At 45.9% G+C, this 25,724-nt stretch overlaps 1 protein-coding gene across 4 annotated transcripts in view; it reads left to right on the top strand.

The window, feature by feature from the left end:
* Positions 1–219: 219 nt before the first annotated feature.
* The window catches only part of CYB5R3 (cytochrome b5 reductase 3), a 40,301-nt gene continuing 14,796 nt past the window's right edge, over positions 220–25,724 (top strand). Inside the window, exons 1-3 of one of the 4 annotated variants that reach the window (XM_074227090.1) lie at positions 220–301; positions 14,011–14,142; positions 25,188–25,260. In XM_074227090.1, coding sequence (XP_074083191.1) covers positions 281–301; positions 14,011–14,142; positions 25,188–25,260 — 226 coding nt within the window. In that variant the 5' untranslated portion in view covers positions 220–280. Of the gene's footprint in view, positions 302–6,815; positions 6,913–7,970; positions 7,996–14,010; positions 14,143–25,187; positions 25,261–25,724 lie in introns of those variants that run through there. The other 3 variants (XM_074227093.1, XM_074227092.1, XM_074227094.1) reach the window with 3 other exon arrangements.

The following is a 25,724-nucleotide window of genomic DNA, read 5'->3' as shown; positions in this document are numbered from 1 at the left end:
TCCCTATGAGATGGCTCTCTCTTATGGGCAAGTGGGGGGGAGAAAAACGTGAAAATCCACACCTCGCGGTGTCTTTGCGGGCGCCCGGGTCAGACCGCCTGGGGGGCCAGGCCGCACCGACAGGGCCAGCGCCGCCCCCAGCGGGCCCCGCCCCGCGGCCCGGCCTCGGAGCGCGGCGGAGGCGGACTCCGCCCTGGGCCGGCTGGGCCCACCCCGGAGGCGGGGCGCGGCCTCGGGCCTGGCTGGGCCGGCGGGGCTCCGCGGCGAGTCGGGCGGCGCCATGGGGAGCCAGCTGAGCACGGTAGGGGGCCGGGGCCGGGGGCCGCGCGCGCAGCCCCGGGGGGCGGGGGAGGCCGGGGGCGGGGAGGGCCCAGGCGCCCCCGGGGGGCCCCCTCGTCCCTTGCCCCCCTGCTATTCTGAGCTCTCCGCCGGGGGGGCTCCCCTCACCCGGCCCCGCCCCCGGGGGGCCCCCTCGTCCCTTGCCCCCCCCTGCTATTCTGAGCTCTCCGCCGGGGGGGCTCCCCTCACCCGGCCCCGCCCCCGGGGGGCCCCCTCGTCCCTTGCCCCCCCCTGCTATTCTGAGCTCTCCGCCGGGGGGGCTCCCCTCACCCGGCCCCGCCCCCGGCCAGCCTAGCCCCGGGGCTGAAGGGCACCCACCCGTCCGGGGAAACTGAGGCCCAGGGGCGGGGCCGGGCCGGCCGGGTCAGCCCGCGGGGGGCCCCCCGTGCGGCCCCCGCAGCCCTGCCCTGCCCCCTCATGGGGCTCTTACCCTCCTCTTCCTGGCTCACCCCTCTGTAAAGCGGGGCCAAGAATGCCAATGCGCCTCACAAAGCTGCCTGGTTAATGCACAGTTGCTGACTGCTTTGGCTTTCCTATTTGCTCCGGGGTCTCCCGCCCGTGGGAGTGCCCTCCGGTGAGGCAGCTACACCCCTCCGCCCGGGACTCTTAGCTTTGGCACTCCCTCAGGTTTCTGTAGGGCTGCCTTTCCTCAGTTTCTCCATTTGTGCCTCTCCATCCCATTTGTCTCTACTCACCCATCCTATGGCCAGCTCATCTCCCCCTTCTACTACTCTCTCTCTCTCTCTCTCTCTCTCTCTCTCTCTCTCTCTCTCTCTCTCTCTCTCTCTCTCTCCCTGTCCTAAACAGTTCCTGTTTCCCCACTTGGTTACTAAAGATGCCCCAAACCTCTCTTGCCTAGATCCTGCCCAACTGCTATTTGAATGGAGGGCCAGCCACTCAGGGGGAAGGACTGGCACATGTGAGGGGCATTGAAGACACAACCTTGGTGCTCCAGGAGGTTCTAAAGGGCCCTCTGTGTAGCCCCCTCACTAGGTGCTGCCTCCACAAACTTTTGATTTCTCTTTTTCTTACACCTATCATGCCACTGGATTAGAAATCAGAACACAATGGTATTGTCATGCAGACCCTGTAACATGGCCTCCCAGACCCCGTGGATACCTGGTCACATTTTGCAGACCCCTAGAGTAGAGGAGCCATGGGATTACACCAATTCAGCAAACTTAACCAATGGTATGCTTCTCAAAGTTGAACGGCCCACTCTCCTGTTCTCTCCAGAACTCACAACCTTTCAGTTGATCCTCTGTTATGAACATTTCCTCTCTGCTCCCTCAAGTCCAGCCAATAAGCAAATTCCAAAAGTCGAGCCCTGATTTGGGCCATTGGCCAATTTCCAGTGAGTGGAAAGCTCACACAGGAAATGGAAACCATTTCTTCCTATGAGTTTGCACCAGTATTCCTATGCCCTTAACCCTCTATGGGCCTCAGTTTCCTCCTGTGTAAAAAAGGAGGGATTTGATTTCATTCAGTCAATGTCTTAGGATCTGGATTACAAGGGAGAGAACATGAGCAATTTAGAGAAGAGATGTCATCTCTCCTGTCACATGAGGCCCAAGAGTGGAAACGTCTTTGCCAGCTTAGCATCATGGAAAGTTTCATTAGTACTAGTGTGCTGGACCTGAGGTCAGGAGGACCTGAGTTCAAATCAGGTCTCAGATATAGTTCCCAGATGCGTGACCCTGGGCAAGTCATTTAACCCTGTTTGCCTCCATTTTCTCATCTGTCAAATGAGCTGGAGGACATGGCAAACTCTGCCAAGAAAACCCCATATAGGGTCATGAAGGCAGACCCTACTGAAAATGACCTCAACAGCACAACCCTGCCTCTACCATTCATTTGTTAACCAAATTTTAGAGTTCCTCTTTAACCTGGGTGAAACAGAGCAGGCCAGAGGCAGAGTGTCAGTCATCATGTAATGGTTTTATTCATTACTTTCATTATAAGCAACAAATCATGGGATTTCTCCTGATTGGAACTCCACCTAGCTATAGTTTAGACAGAAAAAAAAATCTTATCATCTATCTATCTATCTATCATCTATCATCTATCATCACTATCTGTCATCTATCACCTATCTATACTATCTATCTCTATCATCTATACAGTCTGTGTCTATCTACCCACCTACCTGTCCATTATCTATCTTATTTCTCATTTATCTGTCAGTCTATCATATCTTTTATCTCTCTATCCATCATCTCTCCCTCTCATCTCTAGCTATCATATTTCTATCATCTATCTTTCATCTATCTATCTATCTACACTATCACAAGTGGGGAGGGAGGGGGAAGGTGAATCTTAGGACAATGAGGTTTGGGACTTGATTCCATCTCCTCCAGGCCTGTGGGAATGGCTAAGTTGATTGTAGGGTCCTGGGGTCATGGTTCTGCTTTGGTTCAGTACTGTAGGACTTCACTTAACACAGAGTGCAGAACTTGTCAAAATTAAAACAAATTTCTCTCGGCTGCTTTGTTTTCACCATTTCCCATATCCTGCTTGAGAAAAGGATCTCTAGAAACTAAATTATTAAATTCATACCATATCATTGTAGTATGAAATCATACCTCTCTTGATAATTGGATGTGGGACGTCACTTGTCTAGACCTCCGTTTTCCCATCTGTCCCACAAGGAGCTGTTTTGTGTAACTCTCAGCTTTTTTTTTTTTTTTTTTTTTTTTTGTATCTCCAGGGGCTGGCCCAGTTCCTGGGTGACACACCCATGGTGCTTAATTTTATACTTGCTTGTTGATTGATTTGACTAATGATTCCACAGCTGTGGTTTTTTTTCTGTTTCAAAGTGTCTCTGGTAAAGCTAGGGAGGGGCCCTGGGAAAGGGTCTGGGGCTGAGGGCTAGGCTGAAAAGCCCTCCCTCTCTGAGTCTGGAGTGGGCCCTGCCCTCCTCAAGGCCCTGCAAAGCCCTTTGCAACTTACCTGGCCTCTGGATGACAGCCCCAAATCCTCTGGCCCTCTTCCCACCCAGGACAATGGGATCCAGTGCAGCCCTTCCCATTTGTTGCTGGTTCAGTTTTACAGTCGTGATTTTCCATGACCTTATTTGGAATTTTCTTGACAAAGATACTGAAGTGGCTTCCCATTTTACAGATGGAGAAACTAAGGTAGAGAGGTTATATGATTTACAGAGACACAGGAGTGGTTTGCCGTTTCCTTCTCCAGCTCATTTTACGGATGAGGAAACTGAGGTAAACAGGATTGAATAACTTGCCTAGGGTCATACAGCTACTAAATGTGTGAGACTGGATTTGAACTATGGAAGTAGGGTCTTCCTGACTCCGGACCCAGAGGCACATTATCCACTTGGATAACTAACTGTCCTCTTTTTTGCAAAAGGGGAAACTAAGGCAGAGAGCAGTTATCACAAAATTCAATCAACTAGGACTTGTCAAAAGCTTTGTGATATTTCTTCTGTCTCTTTTTCCAGGCTACTCTCTCATGTGTCATTTATTTTTGTGTGTTTACTTGCTCTGAGAGGTGGGGTGATTTAGTGGAGGGCCTGAGAGTTTGGGAAGACCTCAGAAGCTTTGGAGTAGCTGTGGAACCTTGGATAAGTCATGTAACATTTGGCAAGTTCCCATCTCTGTCCATTCTAGAAAGGATTAAGGAGGCTGGAATGTTCTATAGATCTTTCCCACATGGGAGGGCAGGCTCTTTGGACCCTTTAAAGAGACTCCAAGGTTGCCGCTATTGTTCGTCCTTCATGGTGGAAGAATGACTTCAGAGAAGAGATTCCATGACTTGCAGGTGAATTGGATTTAAGTGAGGGAGAACTATGCAAAGGCACCAGCCTCACTTTTTCCTCTGGAGCCATCCAGGTCCAGTAGCCAGATGTGTATACCAGCCTAAGCCCAATGATGGGGGAGGCCTGGGGAACCACACCTGGAGGTGTTCCTTTGATTCTTGTTTTAAATGTTCTTGGCTAATAATTACCTTAAAATTTTATTATATTTTTATTGATATCTTTTGATTTTTTACATCACACTGATTTCTGAATATATCCTTTCCACCTTGAGATCTTCTTCTTCAAAGAACTGAGACCAAAGATGGTATTTTGGTTCCTTTTTCCACTCCATCTTTCCAGTCTTTCTGAACCATCCTGGCTTAGCCATCTAATTCTCCTGGCAACTATTCTGTAGGATGAGAGATGAGGTAGGGTTTTGGAAACTGCTTCCTCCATAAAAACCTCCCAGATTTCCCCAATCAAAAATGTTCTCATTCTCGTTCTCTCTCTCTCTCTCTCTCTCTCTCTGTTTCTCTTGTTCCTTCTCCTCCTGCACTCTCTTTGTCCTTCTCTCCCCCATCCCCTCCATTTCCTGTAGCATTAAGGCTAGATCTCTCATTAACCCCTGTTAATGACTTGTATACATAACTCATCCCTCCCCAGCTCATGACCAATAGATTGGAAGCTTCAGGGACTTCATGGTTATCCACCATTGTATCTGAGCACAGAATTTCTTGTACAATTGAATAATAAAGTATTCCATTCTATGTTATAATGCTCAAGCCTGGTCCAAGAAATGGAGGAAATGTGTCACTTTATTGCAGGGGTGGGGATCTATGGGTGTGAAATAGTGTACATACTTTCAGACTCTGTTATTGTGTTGCTTAGTTTCCCAGAATCCCCTTTCACTTTTTTTTTAAAGCTTTTCTCCCTCTGATTCTTTGTGGCAAGGAATTGGGAAAGGATTTGTTCCAAAATGAATGGAATGTCCCACCATTATTACAGGGTTTTTTAGGGTTTTTGCAAGGCAGTGGGGTTAAGTGACTTGCCCAAGGCCACACAGCTAGGTAATTATTAAGTGTCTGAGGTTGGATTTGAACTCAGGTCCTCCTGACTCCAGGGCCGGTGCTCTATCCACTGTGCCACCTAGCCGCCCCTATTATTGCAGTTTGCTATCAGAAGGGCCTGGGTTTGAATTCTGGCTCTATGCCTTTGGACTATATCCTGATTTACTAATTACTGAGTCACTCATTGGTGTTATTCCCTGCCTCCTAGGGTAGATGTGGAAAAACACTTTGTAGACTGATCTTTTTTGCGCAAAGGTAAGATCCTAAGCACTAAATTTTAATGGATGGTGAACTATGTCTTCATTTATTTTTTAGCTTTTACAATGGGAGGTTTCAGAGATGTAACAAGAGCAAACATACAAATATCTACCCCAACTACTGGGGGGCATTATTCCCTGCCCCCCCCCATCATACCCTCTCTTTCTTTGGGGGAAAGGAAGGGGATTGAGATCACAGTTGAATCTGGATTCCCCTAGTCTATAGGCTGGCCCCACCAAGTTCTTGGTCCAAAGTCTCTTGGTACCCCCCGCTTCTTCCAAGCTGCCTGGCTCTGAAGTGACCCTTCAGTCCAAGAACAGGAGAGGGCTGACTAAAACCTACTCTCCTCCCACTTCCCCCCAGTTCTCAAGAGATTGTGAGGAAGAAAGGGCAGTTCTTTCCCCACACTTAGCTCAGTGTATAATGCCTGGTTTAGTCAACCAGTCCTTCCCTAGCAGTGAAGAGAGAGTCTTATTCTTAGGATTGTGATAATGTGAAGTGTGCAAGGGAAGGCCAGAAGTAGCCCTGGGCCTGGATGGGGACTTTTTCTCCATCTTCTGACTGTGGTCCAGATGCTTTGGCATCAGAGTTCAACATTTCTATCAGAGAAATGAGAGGAATGAGGAATAATGCTCAGCTTCCCAGGGGGGTGTGAGAACTGTATTTGTGAACAGGAAGTATGATGGGGGCAGGTCTGACCCACAGAAGGAGGAAGAAAAGGAGGAGGAAATCATTGTGGGGTTCTGAGTGTGAAGCCAGGGAGCCCCCAATTCGAATATGGGCCCAGATACTTCCTGTTTATGTCACCCTGGCAGTCATTCTGTGCCTCAGTTTACTTGTAAAGTTGGAGGCTTACAACAGCACTTAACTTCCCAGGGTGGGAAGAGCAAATGTATGTAAGATGCTTCTGCAAACTTGTACATTCTAAAGAGATGTCGGAATCATATGTGACATGTCTCTTCTAGCTTCTTCATCTCAGAGAAAAGGACACTGAGGTCAGGGAAGACCCTATATTTCCAGCCAGGGGGAACCTTACAACACAACCCCCTCTCTTTATAGAAGAATAAATTGGGGCCAATGGGGGGAGGAGTGTCATTGGCATAGCTTGGACTGGCAGATACCTCGCTGTCCTTACCTTATGAAGGAAACTGAGGCCCAGAGAGGTGATGAGAGGTAATAGGGAGCAGAGAACAGACCTAGGATAGTGGAAAGGATGTTGCTGTTTCTCCCCAATATCCTCCTTTTCTCCCACTTTCCAGAAAGTAGACAGTGTCACCAAATCAGGCAGCTGGGTGCCTCAGGGTGGGTGTGCCCCCGGACCAGACCTGCTCTTAGGGGCTGGGTTTCTCTTATCAGGAAGGGTGCAGCCTCAGAGCCCAGGAAGTGGTGGGTCTTTCCCTTCCTTTAACTGAAAACGGCTGACTGGGTCCCTGTGGACAGTCGCCTGGCCTCCCTTGCTCCCTGTGAGTTAGGTCCAGGTGACCCCTGGTGCAGGTATCAGCTCCCTGAGAGGCTGAGGTGGGAGGGAGAGAGAGAATGGGGCATGATAGGCCTCCCATGAAGGGCCTATGCTGAGGTAGGAGTATGTCTGGGTAGACCTGAGAGAACTCATTCCACTAGACTTTTCCAGCTCTCTGGTTCAATGACCTGGCTGGCTTTGCTGGCTCAGCTTTGTGGGCCTAAGTTGGGAGTTGCAGCCACCAGCAAACTCCTGGGATAAGACTCGAGCCTGCTTTTGGAAAGAGGGAAATAGTCCTGAGTATTGGTCAGTTGTGTCTGTGTATGGGGGAAGCTTTAAACTTGGGATAGAGAATGTCAGAGCTCTGAGAGGTCTTAGGCCAGGGGATGTCAGGGCTGGGAGGGCCCTTAGACAAGGGGATGTCAGGGCTGGGAGGGGCCTTAGACAAGGGGATGTCAGGGCTGGGAGGGGCCTTAGGCCAGGGGATGTCAGGGCTGGGAGGGCCCTTAGACAAGGGGATGTCAGGGCTGGGGGGGGCTTAGGCCAGGGGATGTCCTGGGAGGGCCCTTAGGTCAGGGGATGTCAGGGCTGGGAGGCCTTAGGCCAGGGGACCATTTAAGTCTAGTTCCTCATTAGGCAGGAGATAAAACTGAAGTTAATAGAGGGGAGGAGGGGACCTGCTCAAGTTCTTGAGTGGGCCTAGAACACAGATTTCCCTGTTCTCAGTTTAGAGTTTTTCATCCTCATCGGTTTGGGGTGTTGGGGGATGTGACTATCTTTTTTTTTTTTTTGAAGCATTTTATTTTATTTTTTAAAGAAAGATTTGATTTCTTTTGAGTTTCACAACCCCCCCCCATTCTTGCTTCCCTTCCCCACCCCACCCCCCAGAAGGCCAGTCTGTCAGTCTTTACAGTATTTCCATGGTATGATGTGACTGTCTTGATTCTCTCTACTGACTATGCCGACAGCCCCCTAACCTGCTGTCACATGCCATCTCCTGGGTCCCCCCCACTTCCATCTTCCCTGCAGGCCCTGTCCCTCCCTGGCTTCCTCCCTGCTCCCCTCCCACTTCCCTTGCCAGAGCTGGGCCCAGAGGCAGACTGAAGGCTAACAAGCAGGTGAGCCATACCCCCCCACCTCCCCCGGGCACAGCCTTAGTCCCCAGGCCTGGCAGGGAGGAGCCTGGGCACCCCACAGAGAAGGAATTCAGTGGGCTGGAGGGAATGGGAGCTGGAGGGTGTGAGTCACCCTGGCCTGACTGGAGCCTGGACCAGCCACACCCATGGACAAACTCTGGATTTTCTATTTTAAAGAGTCTCTAATTTGGAGAAAGGTGGAGAGGAGACCAGCAGGCCCAGACACCCCTTATGGGACCACCTATTAGAGCAGGAAGCCCTGACCAGCAGAGCATCCCCCCCACCCCCACCCCTACTCTGTTTACAGAGATAAATTCCTGAGGGGAGTCAGCTCTTTGTCTAGGATCAGACCTTCGGTGGCATCCTGGTGTTTTATTTCTTATGATTCAGAAAAGGACAGGAGAGTGCCAAACCTGGAAAGGAATATAGATGGTGGATCTGGTTTAAGCCACTCATTTTACAGACAAGGAAACCGAGGTAGAGTTAAAGGGAAGCTCCTAAGGACAAGGTTTCGTTTGATGTTTGAATGCCAGTCACTTAACAAAGTCTTAGGCACACAGAAGGTGATCTAGGGTTGTGATTAAATGATTGACTTTGAAAGGAGCCTGGCCAAGATTATTGCCATTAAATAGGATGGATGGAAATAGGGGAAAGCATTAGCGTTGGGAAAACCAGAGGAGCTGATGCCAGGAGGAGGCAGCACACTCTCTATTGAGGGGAAAGAGCTCTATAGTAATCAATTAAGAATGAAGACCTGAGTTCAGATTCCAACTCTGTCATGAACTAAATCTGAGAGCTCATTCTAGCTCTCTCTCCCTGGGCCTGTTCCTTCAGTCATAGAGTGAGGTACTGGACTAGTCACCATTCCCAAGTTTCCTTCTGGTCTAATTCTATGATGTCTGGCACGTCAGCTTCTGTTCCTCCCCCTTGTGCCCCTCAAGGCTGGATGAAGGGGCTAAAAACAAGCTGAGTAACTTGGGGGGGGGGTTAGGGATCTCCCCATTGTACAAAGAAGGAGCCTGGCTTCTCTAAACTATGTCCTCTTCCTACCACAAAAAAGCTTAGCAAGTTGAGATAACAGCCTCCTCCTTTCATTCTAGCTCTGTGTGTGGTCACCAAGTTTGGAATTCAGGAGTTTTCAATTGAAATAACTTGGCATCTTTAAAAAAAGAAAAGAAAATAGGAAAAAAATTGTTGTTGATGGGTTACCCTCAGATAGTCTGCCCATGGTCACATAGCTAATCTAGGGCAGAGGGTACCCATGAGCCCTGGGCTGGCCCAGCTTCTCACCTCTAGGCTGGCCTGCCTGTCTCCCAAGTAATACTAAAGAGCTACTTTATGGGTTTTAAGGTTAATAAAAGAACTTTACAGCTATTATCTCTTTTGATCCTTTCAGTTCCCTTGAGGGATTGGTACTATTGTTATCATGCTCATTTTAGAGTTGAACAAACTGAGGCACCGAGATGGGAACAGAGTCACACAGCTGAGTAAATTACCTGAGTAAATGGAGACTGTTCCAACCAAAGAGGGACCCGACTAAAGAGGGACCCGACCAGATGGATCATTGGGAATGGGAAAGGATGAGTTGAGATCCTAGATGTATAGGGCAGAGGTTATGTGCACAATCCCTTCATCCTATGGAAGATGAAATCGAGGCCCAAGCAATTAAGTGATTTACCCAAGGTCATGTGGGCAGTGAGCATTAGAGGGCCCATTTGACCCCTGGGCTTCTGGTTCCCTGTCCATTATTCTTTCTGTTGGTCCAGTTAGTCTTTCTAACTCTACTAATTTCACTTGGGCTCTTGATCTATCACCCAAGGCTGCCAAGGGCTTCACAGACCAGCATCTTCTGACCCCACCTCAAAGGGAGGTCCAGGAAGCTGAAAGAAGTGGCAAGTTCAGGATTTGAACCCAGGCTCCCAACTCCAAACTATTTCTGTGTTTTCCTTATTGGAAAAATGGCAGTCTATGTGCGATATTGGAGCTCCAGGTCCCATTTTTGACTCCATCATCTCTTACCTCTCCCACCGTTCTGTGAACCTTGATTTCCCCATCTGTAAAAGAGGAATAAAAATTCTCACTGCCCACTTTGTCCAATGATCACCCTAATTAAGAAGCACCCCATGGCCTATTTGTACTTCAAAGGAGATGACGTAGGCTAAGGAGGAAGCTCTGGAAGCTCTGGGGCCTTGAAGGCTGGAGGAGAATTGGAGGAAATAGAGCCTTTGCTTGCATTTGGAGTACAACCAAGGGCTTAAAATCTTGTCCTGAGAAGGGAATGGGGTCACATAGCAAAGTAAATTGCCTTGAATAATAATTCCAAGCAAAGAGGGACCAAATGGATCATTGGGAATGGGAAAGGCTGAGGTGAGACCCTAGGTTTATGGGGCAGAGACCAGGTCCACCAACCCCTTCATCCTGTGGAATGTGAAATGGAGGCCCAAGCAATTAAACTCCTTCACAGGAGATGCCTATTTTTTTTCACAGTAGACAGTTAAAAATTCTAGTTTAATCATTTGATTGTAAATGTCTACTTCAGATATCGTGTACTAAAGTTTTATTTGGGTGCGTCAAATCTGATAATGGACATTCAGTTGTTTCCCATCTTTAAAGCTGTTTATAAATGTCAGCTATTAAAAGACTGTGGTGTGGATGGGACTAAGGATAAGCAGCACTACGAGCCCACGAGTGGACCTCATGATCAGCCAAAAGCCAGTTTAGAGTCAAATGGCTAGCCACTGGGGGAAGAATTATTTTTAACCATGGCAGCTCAGTTAAATGTATATAGTGACACATGGGGCTGTAATCTCTGGCAGGAGAGGATGCCCCACACCTAGAAAATCAGAGTTCCATGGTATTGAAGAATGTATAATACATGAAAATTCACTCGATGGTAATTTGGCCATTTTTATTAATTCCTTCCATTTGAAGATCTTTTGGAATGAACTCAGCTACAATTGAAATGTCAGAATAATCCTAAGTGTGCATTTTTCTTAAGAGTAGAAAAGAAAATAGCGGAGAGCTCATCACCACATAGTAACTAGTGCTTTCCTACTCGTGGAGCGTTCGCTTCTTTTGTGTTTGACAATTGGTTGCTTAAATGTGTTCATCTTGAGAAATGTTAAAAAGGTTACCTGCAGAGTCACTCTTTTTAAATTTGTTTTTATTGTGGCATGCATTAAGAGAATTTTCTATTACAGATTCAGGATGGGAGTCAGAGAAGATAATGAAACTTTATAGAAAGGAAGGGAGGAAGGAAAGAAGGAAGGAGGGGAGGAAAGAAGGAAAAGGGAAAGAAGAAGGAAGGAAGGAAAGAAAGAAGGAAGAAAGAAAGGGGGAGGGAAGAAGGAAGAAAGGAAAAAAGGAAGGGGGAAAGAAGGTCATCTAATGTATTCATTTTATAGAGGAAGAGACTTCACTAGGGTTCTCTCTTAATGGCCCCTTCTATCCTTTCTCATTTGTTTCTCAATATATTCAGGGTTTTCTGGAGCTGAGGAGACTAGACTGGTTCTAGTTGGCCTCCCCCAGGATAGAATTGGATCGTGTGTGTATGTGTGTGTGTGTGTGTGTGTGTGTGTGTGTGTGTGTGTGTGTGTTGGTTCAGTATAATGAATGACTTCATTAGATTGTGAGCTCCTTGAGGGCAGGGCAGGGACTATCTTTTGCCTCTTTTTGTAGCCCTAGCCCTTAGTACTGGCAGTTGCTTATAGAGTGATGGTAACTCTTAAAAGCAGTATGCCCAGCATCAGTAAGATGTCCATGGATGGAGGTCTTAGGCAGAGGCCCAGGCTGGCCCCTGTTGATGCTGGGGCGGAGGGAGGTGCTCCCCACTCAGGACTGGCCTAACCACAGCGGCCTCTGTGACTCTGCAGTGAATGTTCTGGGTGACTTGATCCAGCTCTTCTTCTTTCCTTGGGTCTTAGGTTGGGATGTTCTAAAGATCCTGTGTTGCATAGGTGGCCTCAGTTAGTCTGCCCATGGTCACATAGGCAGTCTGGGGCAGAGGCTTCTGGAGCCAACTTCTTAGCCTGAGCTGCCTAGCATTCTAATAATACTAGCTAATTTCTTTATGGGTTTTAAGGTTTTCAGGGCACCTTTACAGCTATTATCTCTTTTGATCCTTCCAATTCTCTGGGAGATTGGTGCTCTTGTTATCAGAGAGGCAGAGAGAAGGGAACAGGGCCGCACAGCTAGGTAAATCTCTGTGGTCAACTTTGAACTCCCCAACTCAAAGTACAACTATAATCTCTGTTTTTGAGTCTAGGCTAAGAGAAAGGAGGAAAGGAGAAAGGAACTTATCCAGAAGCTGGTGCATGCTCAGCTTAGCTCCTCCACTGGGGTGACTTCTTAGGAAGCTTCTTGACACAATGGACTGAGAACTTGGAGACAGAATTCCAAAATAAGCTCAGACCTACCACAAGGGCCTTTCCCGATCCTTGGGTCCTTGGGAGCCTTCCCTGCTTTGCCTTTTTTTAGGCCTTCCAGCCACTCCCAGGCAAAGATACTGTAGGGTTCTCTTTTATGGGGGAATTTCTGACCCTACAGTATTCTTTTTTCTTTAAGTGATAATTATTTATCTTCTCTTCTACCTATTTAAACCAAAAATTATACCTTCTCTTCCACTTATTTAAAAGAAACAAGAAAAAAACTTTTGTAATATTATTTCTGTTAAGCAAAACCAATTCTTGCATCTGTACTTTTAAGAAGCTTCTATGGTATTATTCCATCCAGTTTATGGATGGATAAAGAAACTGAGGCTGGGAGAGTTTATAGGTCTTACTTAAGAGTGTTAATGAATACAACAAGGTGGATTTGAACCCAAGTCTTCCTGCCTCCATCTTACACTCTCTTCTATCTTCTTATACTCTCAAAGGTTGTTGTGGTTGTTCGGGCCCTGATTGGCTAAGAGTGAGTGTAAATAGCGATTGTTTCTGTTTTGTTCAGAAACCCTGAGGTTCCCTCCTCCCAGATTGATTGATATTATTTTATTTTTTGACTAGGTAAATAAGCCATTCTTTGTCTCCTCTCTCTCTCTTGTCCAGCCTTAATGACTGAATGACTGTTGCCTCAGCCAAACTGAGACCTATTAAATTTCTTAGCTTAAAAAGACCAAGGTATCCCCTCTCATCCATGGCCATCTCCAGTCATCCCAACTCACATCTGGACCCAGTTGGCTCCAAAGGAAAAAGTGACTTAGCACAACCCCTTCCCCCCCCTTACAAATCAAATGTTTGTGCTGGCATCACCTCCCTAAAGTTATGGTCCTCTACAAGAAGGAAGGACGAACTATATAGCAAACAATAACCACAGCAACAATCACCACCTGGATAACAGGGGCTTAAGAACTTCGGAAACTCTCCTTTATAATTATAATAATCCTTTACATTTTATATATTTTTATTTAAATATACATTTATTGATGTCTTGGTAAATCACTGATACTTCTCTTGTTCTCTTCCCAGATACCCATCCCTTATAACAAAAAATAAAAAAGGGGCGTCTGTGTATTTGTGTGTGTGTCTGTATGTCTGTGTGTTTCTTTGAGACTTGGAAAGGTCATTTGGTTTAAGGCAGGGTGGGCCTGCTGGGGAGGGCACACAGGGCTTCGGCTGGCCAGGGGTGACTCAAGGGAGAGTCAGGGAATCTCAAGGCAAGTCAACTTGACTCTCCTCATTTTGCTGTGGCCTAGCCTTGACTTATCCTCACATAGCCCACACAAGTCCTGTCCCTATCTGTGTGACCTTGGACCAGTCCTTTCCTCTCCTCAGGTTCTCACATCAGGAAAATGAAAGGATTTTACAGTGACCTTTAGGGTCCTTATCTGTGACCCTTTGGGGAGCTGGAGAAACTGGACTTCTTGAAAAATGCAACCCATTAAAGCTACCAGGGAAGAGTCTCATTTAGAACAAGTTTAAGAGTATCAGATGCCTCATTTTCCTTCCCCTTCCTGGGTTCCAATGAGCCCTTGATGACTTTTTTTTTTCCATCTCTTTGCAGTTGGGTAGCTTTGTGCTATCTCCTGTCTGGTTCATCTATAGCCTCTTCATGAAGCTTTTCGGGAAGTCAGCTCCACCCATCACCCTAGAGAACCCTGAGGTGAAATACCCATTGAGGCTGATTGACAAAGAGGTGAGTGATAGGGCCCAGCCGGGGATGGGAGTGACCTCTATCCTTGGGGACAATCCTTTCTGGGGGCCACTATGCAAAATCACTAATGCTGGAAAGTCAAGGGGATTGAGTTCCCTTAAAATTTGCCGCTTCCTGGTTGGACTGTGGGGTGCCTCCGGATCCTAGATCCCAGGCCCCATCACCAGTAGCTGTTGTCTACTGAACTCCGACGAATGAAGTGTAGAGTCTGAGTGGGGTTGAAAGAATTCAAAGACTTGATGACCCTGAGGTGGGGGGACAGATTAGTTTATTATGCTTCTCCAAGTAGGTTGAGCTCCAAGAACTGTCAACCTGAGAGAAAACAGGGAGAAACATTTAAAGGGAAAGTCAAACAAGTGAGATGAGCTGAGAGGGATTGGGGAGGGCTTGGGGGGATGCCTTCTGCAGCAAGTCAGAAACAGGCAAGAATAATTTGCTCATTACTTGGGCAACATTCTATTATGTCAGCATTCTTTATGTGCCTCAGTCTCCCTTCCAGGGGTCAGATGGTTCTGGTCCTTGTCTGGGGCATGATAGCTTGGACAAAATGTATGGAAATGTTTACAAGATACTAAATACATGATATATTGTGAAAGTTTCTGACCAGATAAAGTATTTGAGATACTCTGTCAGCTTAAGGGCAGTGCAGAAGGGCACAAAACAGCAAGCTTTCCCAGAGATGTTACAAAACCATAGCATTTCTTTAAGTTTGCAGTGATGGATCTTTTGGTAAGGTAGAAAGTCAACAGAGAAAAGTACAAGTTAGCTATTTGCTGACATTTGCTGCATCTCCCTGGCATCACTGCCTAGGTACGCCTCTAGGAATACTCAGCCATTCCATTCACCTCTGGAGGGCCGAGTAGCTCCTACTCTAATAAACAGCTGGTGTGTTGGTTGTCTAGGAACTCTGAAGAAAATCAGAAAAGCTATTCAATGCAAAAAGTAATAGGATTCTACTAGACCTTTACATTTTTTTCACTTTTATTTTCTATCTTTCAATTTTTTGAAAATTAAGTTTTTTTAATAAAAATCTATTTTTCCCCTTCAAACTCTTCTTTGCCTATTCTCTCCCCCCTACCATGCAATGAAAAAAAAAGAAAGAAAAACAACAACCCTTCTAACAAATGTACAAATATTTCTACATGTCCAGAAATTTTTGTCTCAGTCTTTACCTTGAATCCATCACTTCTCTGTAAGGAGGTAGGCAGCAGGCTTCAACATGAATCCTCCCTGAGTCATTGCATTGTTCACTCTTTGAGTCTTTCAAAGTTGCTTATTTTTACTGTGTTTTATAATACAAATTGTTCTGCTGGTTCTGTTCACCTCATTCTGCATCAGTTCAGACAAGTCTTCCCAGGTTTCTTTAAATCCTTTCTCATGTCATACAACACAACAGGGTCACATCACCTTTATATATCATAATTTGTCATCCTCTTAGTTTCTAATTCTTTGCCCCAACAAAAGAGCTGCTATCGATACTTTTGTACACTTTAGTCTTTTATCTTCCTCCTTTGATGTCTTTGGGGCAAAGACTAAGTATGCACATTCAGTAATTTAGGGAACAGAGTTCCAAATTGCTTTCCAGACTAGCTGGACCAATTCACAGCTCCACCAACATTTCCTTATTATACCTAGTTTCCCACAGTCTCTGGCATGTCATTTCTCTATTTTATTTTAAATTAATAAACATTTATTTTCTCTCCCATCACTCCCATCCCGTTAAATTAAAAAAAAAAGAGTAAACCAAGCCCTGTAATAAACATATCCAGGCAATCAAAACAAATTTCCCACTGCCCATGTGCAATCTGCTATGACTCGATTTCAAAGGAAGACCCTATGATCAACCTAGAAGATACCCAGGAGACCATGGAGGGGATGGGAGGGGGAGCAAGGGGGTAGATGTTAGGGATCCTTGGATAATGACATTCAAACAAAGCGATCTAGTCCCAACTTTCTTTATAGAGGAGACCACTGAGGCCCAGAGAGAGAAAATAGTACAATCACACATGCTGAGCCAGAATTCAAAAGGAATCTCCCAATTCCAAAGCCAACACATTTCCCATCAGATCATATTGCTATCAGCTGTTTTTTTATGGAGAGTGGCTGTGGTCTGATTGGATTCCCATCCTTGAGGCCACAAGCTGACCTGGAATAGACTATGAGGGATTCCAGAGAAAGGGCAAGATGGAAAGGAAGAGGTCCTAAGGAGGAGGAAGAGGATGAGAAATCTGAGATGGCTCCCAGACTTCAGCCCTGGGGCATATTTGGCCTTAAAAGTTACAGCTGAAGGAGCAAAGAATGTTAAGCCTAGAGGAGAGAATCTATCTAAAGAAGCAAACTAGGAGATCAAGGAATAGTTTACCTGTCAGATCTGTGGAAAGGGAAGCAGTTTATGACCAAGGAAGAGATGGAGAACATCACCAAAAACAAGCTAGATCATTTCAGTTGCATTAAGTTAAAAAAGATTTTGCACAAACAAAACCACTGTAACCAAGATCAAAAGAAACATAGTAAATTGGGAAACCAATTTTTACAACTAGTATTTCTTTTTTTTATTTTTGCAAGGCAAGGAGGTTAAGTGACTTGACCAAGGTCACACAAATTAGGTAATTATTAAGTGTCTGAAGCCAAATTTGAACTCAGGTTCTCCTGACTCCAGGTTCAATGCTGTATCCGCTGTGCCACCTAGCTGCTCCATATAACTTTCATTTCTGACAAAGGACTCATGTCTAAAATATATAGAGAACTGAGTCAAATTTATAAAAACAAAAACAAAAACAAGCCATTCCCCAATTGACAAATGGTCAAAGGATATGAAGAGGCAATTTACAGATGAGGAAATCAAATATGTAGTCATATGAAAAATTGCTCTAATTCACTACTTATTAGAGAAATGCAAATTAAAGCATCTCTGAGAAACCAACTCACACTTCTCATTATGACCAGAAAGGACAATGAGCAATATTGGAAGGGATGTGGGAAATCTGGGACACTAGTACATTGTTGGTGGAGCTGGGAACTCATCCAACCTTTCTGGAGAGCAATTTGGAATTATACCCAAAGGGCAATAAAAATGTGCATCCTCTTTGATCCATCAATACCACTGGGTTTATACCCTGAAGAGATGATGGAAAAGGGTCAAAACATCAATTGTACAAAAATATTCATAGCAGCCCTGTTTGTGGTGGCAAAAAATTGGAAATTGAGTCCATCAATTGGGGAATGGCTTAGCAAACTGTGGTCTTATGTATGTCATGGAACACTATTGTTCTATTAAAAACCAGGAGGGATGGGAATTCAGGGAAGCCTCAGAGGATTTGCATGAACTGATGATGAATGAGATGAGCAGAACCAGAGCATTGTCCACTCTAACAGCAACATGGGGGCAATGATCAACCTCACTCATTCCATCAGTGCACCAATCAGGCACAATTTTGGGATAGCTACAATGGAGAATACCATCTGTATCCAGATAAAGAATTGTGGAGCTTGAACAAAGACCAAAGACTATTACCTTTAATTTAAAAAAAAAAAAAAGCTATCTTGTTATGTATTTTTTCTATCTCTTATACTTTATTTTTTCTTCCTTAAGGATATTATTTCTCTCTCATCACATTCAGCTGAGATAAATGTATACCATGGAGACAATGTAAAGATTAACAGACTGCCTTCTGTGGGAGTGGGGGGAGGGAAGTGAGATTAGGGGAAAAATTGTAAAATTCAAAAATAAAAAAAATTAAATTAAATTTTAAAAAAAGAAGGGAGTGAGAGGAGGAAACTGGACCCTGATTTCTCATGGGATGTAGATCTTAGATCTGGTAGGGATGTCAGAGACCCTCAATTTACAGAAAAGGAGATTGAGGCCTAGTCAGAAAGGGGAAAAGACAAGGGCACGTGGTTGTGAGAGGCAAATATAGGACCCACGGTCAGAAAAGCAACCTTATAGGGGTTGGGTTAGACTTAATAATGGGGTTCTAGAAGGAGAAACCAGGATTAATAGTACAAAAAGTACAAAATAGTACAAAAAGAAAGATTTTAGGTTGATAGAAGGAATAATTTTGACATTTGGGCAGTTTTAATTGGGAAGGAATTGTCCCAGTGGTGATGAAACTCCCTGCTTTTCTCATCACTTATGGTATCACTCAAAGGTTAGACAGTTGTTCATTTTACTCCCAGGGTCACCCAATGAGGGTCTGAGACAAGATTCAAACCTAGATCTTCCTAAGTCTAAGCTTAGTACTGTCCACTATATCATGGTCCTTCTCTGGAAAGGTCTTCGCCAGGTCATTTCACCCTGATTGCCTGGCATCCAGGGCCATCTCCAGTCATCCTGGCTCATGTCTGGCTCTGGAGGAGAAGGTGAGGCTGGTGACTTAACCAACCCCCCCATTCACATCCAAGTCACTTGCTAGTCATGGCAGCATCTCCCTGATGTCATGGTCTTCTTAGAGAATGACCTCATCATCAGTTGATTATCTAGCAAGCATTCCTCCAGGAGGTGGAGATGACTCTTTAAGATCCTTTTGACTCTGATTCCAACCCTCCTTATTTCACCAACTGCAATAAAGCTTCTTGTGAGATAAGAATTGTCTCATTCTTTCTCCTTGCATCTCCAGGACCTGGCAAAATTAGACTCTTAATAAATCCTTGGGATAGATTGATTGATTGATTGATTGATTGAGGTAGAATTATTTGCTCAGGGTCACCCAGTTAGTAGGAGACCTGGGACCAGAGGCCCCCCTGACTGCTCCAAACCCTCTCTTCGATCTGGAAAGAAACAAAGCGATGCTTAGTGTGTCCCTGCCTCTGAACTGATAATAATCTTAATAATAGTGAACATTTATACAGCAATCTCTTGATCCCCTGATAAGCATGATAATTATAGTTTCCATTCCTAGATTGCTATTAAGGTTTGCATAGCAAGTGCTTTTCCATGTTTTTCCTTCTAATAGGCTCATTTTACAGATAAGGAACCTGAGGCAGGGAGCAGCCAAGTGACTCATGGAGGGGCACATAGTTTAGCTTGCCTGAGACCATATTTGAACTCTGGGCTTCTTGACTCTAAGGCCTAGCCACTGGACCACCCAATCCAGGTCTATTTTCAAGGCCTGTAAAGGACTCAGGACTGAATTGACTCTCTTTGAATCTTGAATGTTCCATACAAACAGGAAGGACTGAAGCCAACTTACCCATTAAAAATTCTCTTCTTCCCACCCCTGTAAACATGCATTTGAGTAACCAAAAATCCAACCCGACAAACTGTTCCTTGTGTCCTTTCTCCCACTGGATGATGTCATGGCTGGGCTGGCTCCCAGGGCCTGGACAGGTATGTTCCCTGACATGACCCTCTCTCAGCAATGTTGGCTTTCACCAAACTGTGTCACTTCTGTCTCCGTTTTGGTTCTCACCTAGAACTGCAAAGTGGGGCAGGGCAGGCACTGACCCTCAGAGCAGGAGAGGCCTGTAGTGAAGCTAGAATGGACCCCACCGCACCCCGGGCCAGTGGCTGGCCAGGTTCTGCTTGAGCACCGATGGGGTTGGGGAACTCACTAGTTCATTCTGGGACAGTTCTGTTTACTGGCATGCCTAATGCCAGATGAAATTTCCACCCATCACCCCCAGTCAGAGCTTAGGGTCAAGCAGATTCTTCCTCTATGGGACATCCTCAAAGAGAGTTCTCTTGGGCTCTTTGTGTCTCTTCTCCAGGCTAAGCCTCCCCAGTTTTTTCAACTTGGCTTAGATAATGGGGACATAACTCCACCATCTTGTACTGGTGGAGTCAATAAACCAAGTAAAGGTGGCTTATATTTACCTCTATGAGATGTGATCATCCCATTTTACAGATGAGAAGATGGAGATAGTCAGAGGAGAAGTGGCTTATGTGGAGCACCCTGAGAAAAGTCTCTTCCAATCTCCAGCTCTGGGACCACAGACTCTTTGTAGACTCAAGCTGTTATCCAGTCTTTGCTGAACTTCCCCAGGGAGGGGAGCTCACTACTTTGCACTGTCTATTGCTGGACAGTAGCTCTGATAGTCAGGAAGTCCTTTCAGAGTCCCTGGGACTCTCCCTTGGGGACCAAGTGGATCATGGCAGCCCTTGTTGAAGACAACCCTCATGTCCCTCTGAGCCTTCTCTTCTCCATTCTAAACACCTTCAGCTCCTTCTACCTGTCCTGATATTGCTGAAGACCCTATCCTGATGACCCATTCTACTGCTTAGAGGCCATGAGGGCATGGAACTCTGATCCTGGAGTTGACAGACCTGAGTTCAAATCCAGCCTCAGACACTAGCTATAGGATCCTAGGCAAGTCACATCTATTGGCGTGTAGTCCTTTCACCGGTATAGATTGCAACCCATCCAGGTCTGTTCAGCCTCTGAGTTTCTCTAAAGAGAAATTCTCTAAAGAAGAATTACCAAAAAAAAAACAAAAACAAAAACAAAAAAACAAAACTCCAGAGGCCTTCGCCTATTTCTTCAAAATTGGGGAGGTTCCAAAATTGGCCTGACATCCCTGTTCTAAGATCTCTTCAGCTCTGACATCCTGTTTAAGGTTCTCCTAACTGTCATTTTGTGATTCATCCCTTCTCTGTTCCAAGACTTTCCTGACCTCCCCGGAATAACAGCCCCCACACACACACCATGCCTGTGGCTAGATAATCCAGGCTCCAGCCCCCGCACCCTCAGTATTTAGACCTTTTTTAGAAGTGTTAGGCCACTCACCAAACATCCTGAGTCATTTTGTCTTGGGATGATGGTTATGTCAAATATGAAGATGTCAGAGCAAGAGGCTTGTCAGCACAGGAAGCCAGCAGGGAATGACTATCCAACCCCCTTCCTTTCTTTTTAGTTTTGCAAGGCAAAGGGGTTAAGTAACTTGCCCAAGGCCACACAGCTAGGTCGTTATTAATTGTCTAAGGTCAGATTTAAACTCCTGTACTCCTGACTTCAGGGTCGGTGCTCTATCCACTGTGCCACCTAGCTGCACTCCCCGCCCCTCTTATTTTTCAGTTAAGAAAACAAAACAGAAGATTTTAAATGACTTGCCCAGAGACACACAGGTGATCCAGGATCAGCTTCCTGAAGGGCTCCAGAGACCATTGGGGTCAACTCCCTCATTCTATAGATGGGAAAACTGAGTCCCAGAAAGTCTAGGTGATCTTGCCATGCTCCCAGTGACAGCAATGGCAGAACTCAGTTACAGTAGGAGTTGAGGCTGAAAAGGGAGACTTCCAGCTTGAGTTAAACCTTTCTTGCCATGCCCCTGCCCCTGCATCCTTCAACAGTTTTGTTAGGAGGGGTTCCTGTTGGATCTAGGGTTTTCTTTCTTTCTTTTCTTTTTCATTTGTTTGTTTGTTTTGGGGGGGGGTGAGGCAATGGGGTTAAGTGACTTACCAAAGACCACACAGCTAGTATCAAGTATCTGAGGCTAAATTTGAACTCAAGTCCTCCTGACTCTAGGGCAGGTACTCTATCCACTGCACTGCCTAGTTGCCTTGGCTCTAGGCTTTTCTTCCAAAGACCTGGTTTGGAGGACACAATTAGTTTCATGTGATATCTCACAACATCTTTAGTCTACCTTTGTCTGAACAGGAAATCTTTCTTGTCATTCCTGGTCAGAAGTCATCCAGGCTCTGCTGAAAGACCTTTTAGTGATGGGGAGCTCATTACCTATCAAGGCATCCATGTCACTTCTGAAGAACCTTGATTCTTTTGTTTTAATAATATTTTATTTTCCCCCAGGTATGTGTAAAGACAATTTCTAATATCAATTTTTAAAAAATTTTGAGTTCTAGGTTTGCTCTCTCTCCCTCCTCTCTGAGAGGCGTTCTACATGGTTCTTTCCATAAGTCTCCCTGTAATTCTCTGCCTACCTCCTGCCTCCCCTACCCCCACCTCCTGGGTCCCAGTCAAATAGCCGTCCTTAAGGATAACCAGCATCTTTGGGTCCTCTCCTTTCCAAGCTAAACCTCAGTTTCTTCAGCTAGTTTTGATTGCACTATCCAGTCCAAAGCTGTGGGTCTCTGGTTTGGGGCTCTTTCTGCATATGGCTCTGGTCCTTCCTCTCCTCTACCATCCCCTCCAGGACTTGGGTGGCCGAGGACAGAGAGGTTATAGTCACAGGTCAGGGAGATGAAATTTCCTGGTCACGATGTGGAATGAGGATCAATAGTCATGAAAAAGGAAGGGGGGGCAGCTAGGTGGTACAGTGGATAGAGCACCGGCCCTAGAGTCAGGAGGACCTAAGTTCAAACCCAGCCTCAGACATTTAATAATTGCCTAGCTATGTGACCTTGGGCAAGTCACTTATGCCTATTACCTTAAACAAGTAAATTTTTGAAAAAGAAGAGAGTGAAATTTTGTGGACTGCCAGCTCAGAATGGGCCTCCAAAAGGGCCCTGGTGACAAATGCTCCAGTATAATAGAGAAACCCCATTGGCTGAGGCTACATTTAAGAGACGGAACTGAGAGTGTCCTGGGCTTTGCCCCATCGGCTCACGTAGAGGTTAGTGGGATCAGTTCTGAGCCTCTTGTAAGGAAGGAACCAATACGTTTGGGGGGGGGGGTGGTGCAGGAGGGTGACCAGGAGGGAAAAGAACTGGAATTTCCTGGTATGGGAGGGCATCTACAAGAGCTCTGCACAAGCCTGGCAATATAAAAAGTCAAACAATCCCTCCCCTTGGGAGCTTCCAGTGTTTCATTTGAAGGAACTGAGAACCTTCATCCTATTGAAGAACCTTGCTGGGGGAGAGCCAGGCAGGCTAGCTGCCTTCAGATTGTTATTGAGGTTATTTTCAGTTGTATCTCCTCAAAAGCCCATTTGGAGTTCTTTTTGACAAAGATATTGGAGTGGGTTGCCATTTCCTTCTCCAGCCATTGTTACAGATGAGGAAACTGAGGCAAATAGAGTTAAGTGACTCGTCCGGGGTCACATAGCTAGTAGGTATCCAAAGCTAAATTTGAACTCAGGTCTTCCTGACTTTTGGAGGATATAGTAGATTCCTCCAGTGCCTTTGTCAAAAACAAACAACCTAAGTGGGGTCATGAGGAGCAGGAAAAGACCAAAAAGGGTTCCACAGCAACTCGCTGCCTCCACACCCACCTCACTGCCCTTACTCATTAACCTCACTCTGCTTGACCCAAGGGGAGAGCCAGGGGAGTGGGGGCCAGGTTAGAGGGTTCAATTCCAGCTCCATCAGAGGGAAAACAAACTTCCTAACAACTTGTGCTGCCCAGAAGTAGAGGGGGCAACCCCTGGGAGGTTACAGTTAAGAGTCCCCATGAACAGGGGGCTTTGGGGGGGTGGCTAGGTGGCATAGTAGATAAAGCACTGGCCTTGGAGTCAGGAGTACCTGGGTTCAAATCCGGCCTCAGACACTTAATAATGACCTAGCTGTGTGGCCTTGGGCAAGCCACATAACCCCATTTGCCTTGCAAAAACATTAAAAAAAAAAGAAAGAAAAAAATCAGGTTTTGGGGCAGCTAGGTGGCATAGTGGATAAAGCACCGGCCTTGGAGTCAGGAGTACCTGGGTTCAAATCTGGTCTCAGACACTTAATAATTACCTAGCTGTGTGGCCTTGGGCAAGCCACTTAACCCCATTTGCCTTGTAAAAAAAAAACTAAAAAAACCCCACAAAAAACAGGGGGCTTTGGGGCAGAAGGTGGATAACCAGGCATTTCTGGTCTGCCTCAGGTGGCCCTTGGTGAGGTTCCTTCCTGTTTTGAGATGCTGAGCCGCATTCTGTTTCTGGAGGTTCCTGACCGGCTGGGGAGGGGAGGGGAGGCAGAAATCAGGGTACAGGGCAGGACTCTTAAGGAGATGGTACTGGGAGGGCAAGGACTGTTCTGAGGATGGCAAGCATCTAACCCCTCACCTTACAGAAGAGAAGACAGACATGGAAAGCAGATTTGCCCAAGGTCCTATCTTCTAAAGACAAGGAGGGCATCCAAATTCAAGTCTTAAGTCCCTATCCATTGCATCAAGGGCTTCTGAAGAGATAGCTAGTGAGGGAGAGGTAGATGGACAGATGGGATTCCCATGGGGTTGATGATGGGGAGGGGGTCCCGACAGCCAGACAGCCCCAAGGCCCTCTTCATGGCATTTGCCCAGATTTTTTCATGGGGGTGACACATTGTGTTTGGAAAGAGTTCTGAACTTGGAGGCAGAAGATCTGGGTTTGAATCCTGCCTTGATACTGACTAATTGTGTGATCTTTTTAATTTTTTATTTATTTTTACTTTTTGGTTTTTTTTGCAAGGTATTGTGGTTAAGTGGCTTGCCCAAGGCCACACAGCTAGATAATTATTTAAGTGTCTGAGGCTGGATTTGAACTCAAGTCCTCCTGACTCCAGGGCCAGTGCTCTTTCCACTGCACCACCTAGGTACCCCAACTGTGTGACCTTTAACCTTCTTAACTTTAGTTTCTTCATGTTTATAATTTCCCTAGTGTGATTTATCCCAAAGAGTGAAAAAAGTCCCTTGAGGTGCTTCAAAAATGATGGATCCCAGGACTCTCACAGCATCTAGATCATCCCCAGAAGTCCTGTTTCCTCTCAAATTAGATCATGGGGTGGAAAAGTTCTGGAAAAGGTAGTCAGGAGGATGTCTCTGCACAATATCCCCCTCACTATTATGAACAGAATATAAAAGTCATGCCACCATATATATGATGTCATGGCCCTCTTCCATCACAAAGAACATCAACATATAGAAATGAGGGGAATAGGTCCAAATGAAATCCCAGGTGAGGACACTTCTCTACCAAGACCACAACCAGTGAAGGCAGGACTGGAACCCAGGCCTTCCTATCTTTAAGACCACTCCTGGCACCTGCCCTGGAGTCAGGAGGACCTGCATTCAAATCCAGCCTCAGATATTTGATACTGACTAGCTAGCTGTGAGACCTTGGGCAAGTCACTTAACCTCATTACCTTACAAAATTTTATTTAAAAAGTGAGTCCTGGTACTTTTGTGCCTCTCTGATTGCTCTTAATTAGGACATTGTTTTTTGGTTTCCCCTTTCAGAATATCAGCCATGACACCCGCAGGTTCCGATTCGCTCTTCCATCTCCACAGCATGTGCTGGGCCTCCCCATCGGTGAGTCCTGCTCTGGGCCCTGGGGCACCCATAGGGGGTCAAGGAAGGCCTGGTCTCCTTGGACCATGCTTAGGCATGGGGGGGGGCAATGGGAGATATGGGGAATGGAAAGACATGGGGCTCGGGGGGGAGGACCTTTCCAGAGCCACTGGGACCTCTCTCCTTGTTTTCTGTTTTTTTGTGGGGTTTTTTGGTGGCCAATCTAGGGCCTGGTCAGATTCTTTTATAGATCCATTGCTTTAACTATAGTTGATCAATGAGACTGTGAACTCTCCTGCTCACACTGCTTTTATTTTCATTTTTCTTGCTATCTTTTGGTTTTACATCCCCCCTGCTCCCGTGTATGTGTTGCATGCATTGTTGTATTGTAGCTCCTATCCATAATATGGAAATGAATATATGTCCCTTCCCTTCCCCATCTAGAATGCTGCCATTTGTAATAAAAAATAAGAAACTGGAAAATA

The sequence above is a fragment of the Macrotis lagotis genome, chromosome 2, assembly GCF_037893015.1.
Source record: "Macrotis lagotis isolate mMagLag1 chromosome 2, bilby.v1.9.chrom.fasta, whole genome shotgun sequence".
NCBI lineage: Eukaryota > Metazoa > Chordata > Mammalia > Peramelemorphia > Peramelidae > Macrotis > Macrotis lagotis.
The sequence above is the reverse complement of the archived record's forward strand: the minus strand, read 5'-3'. Positions and strand labels throughout refer to the sequence as shown.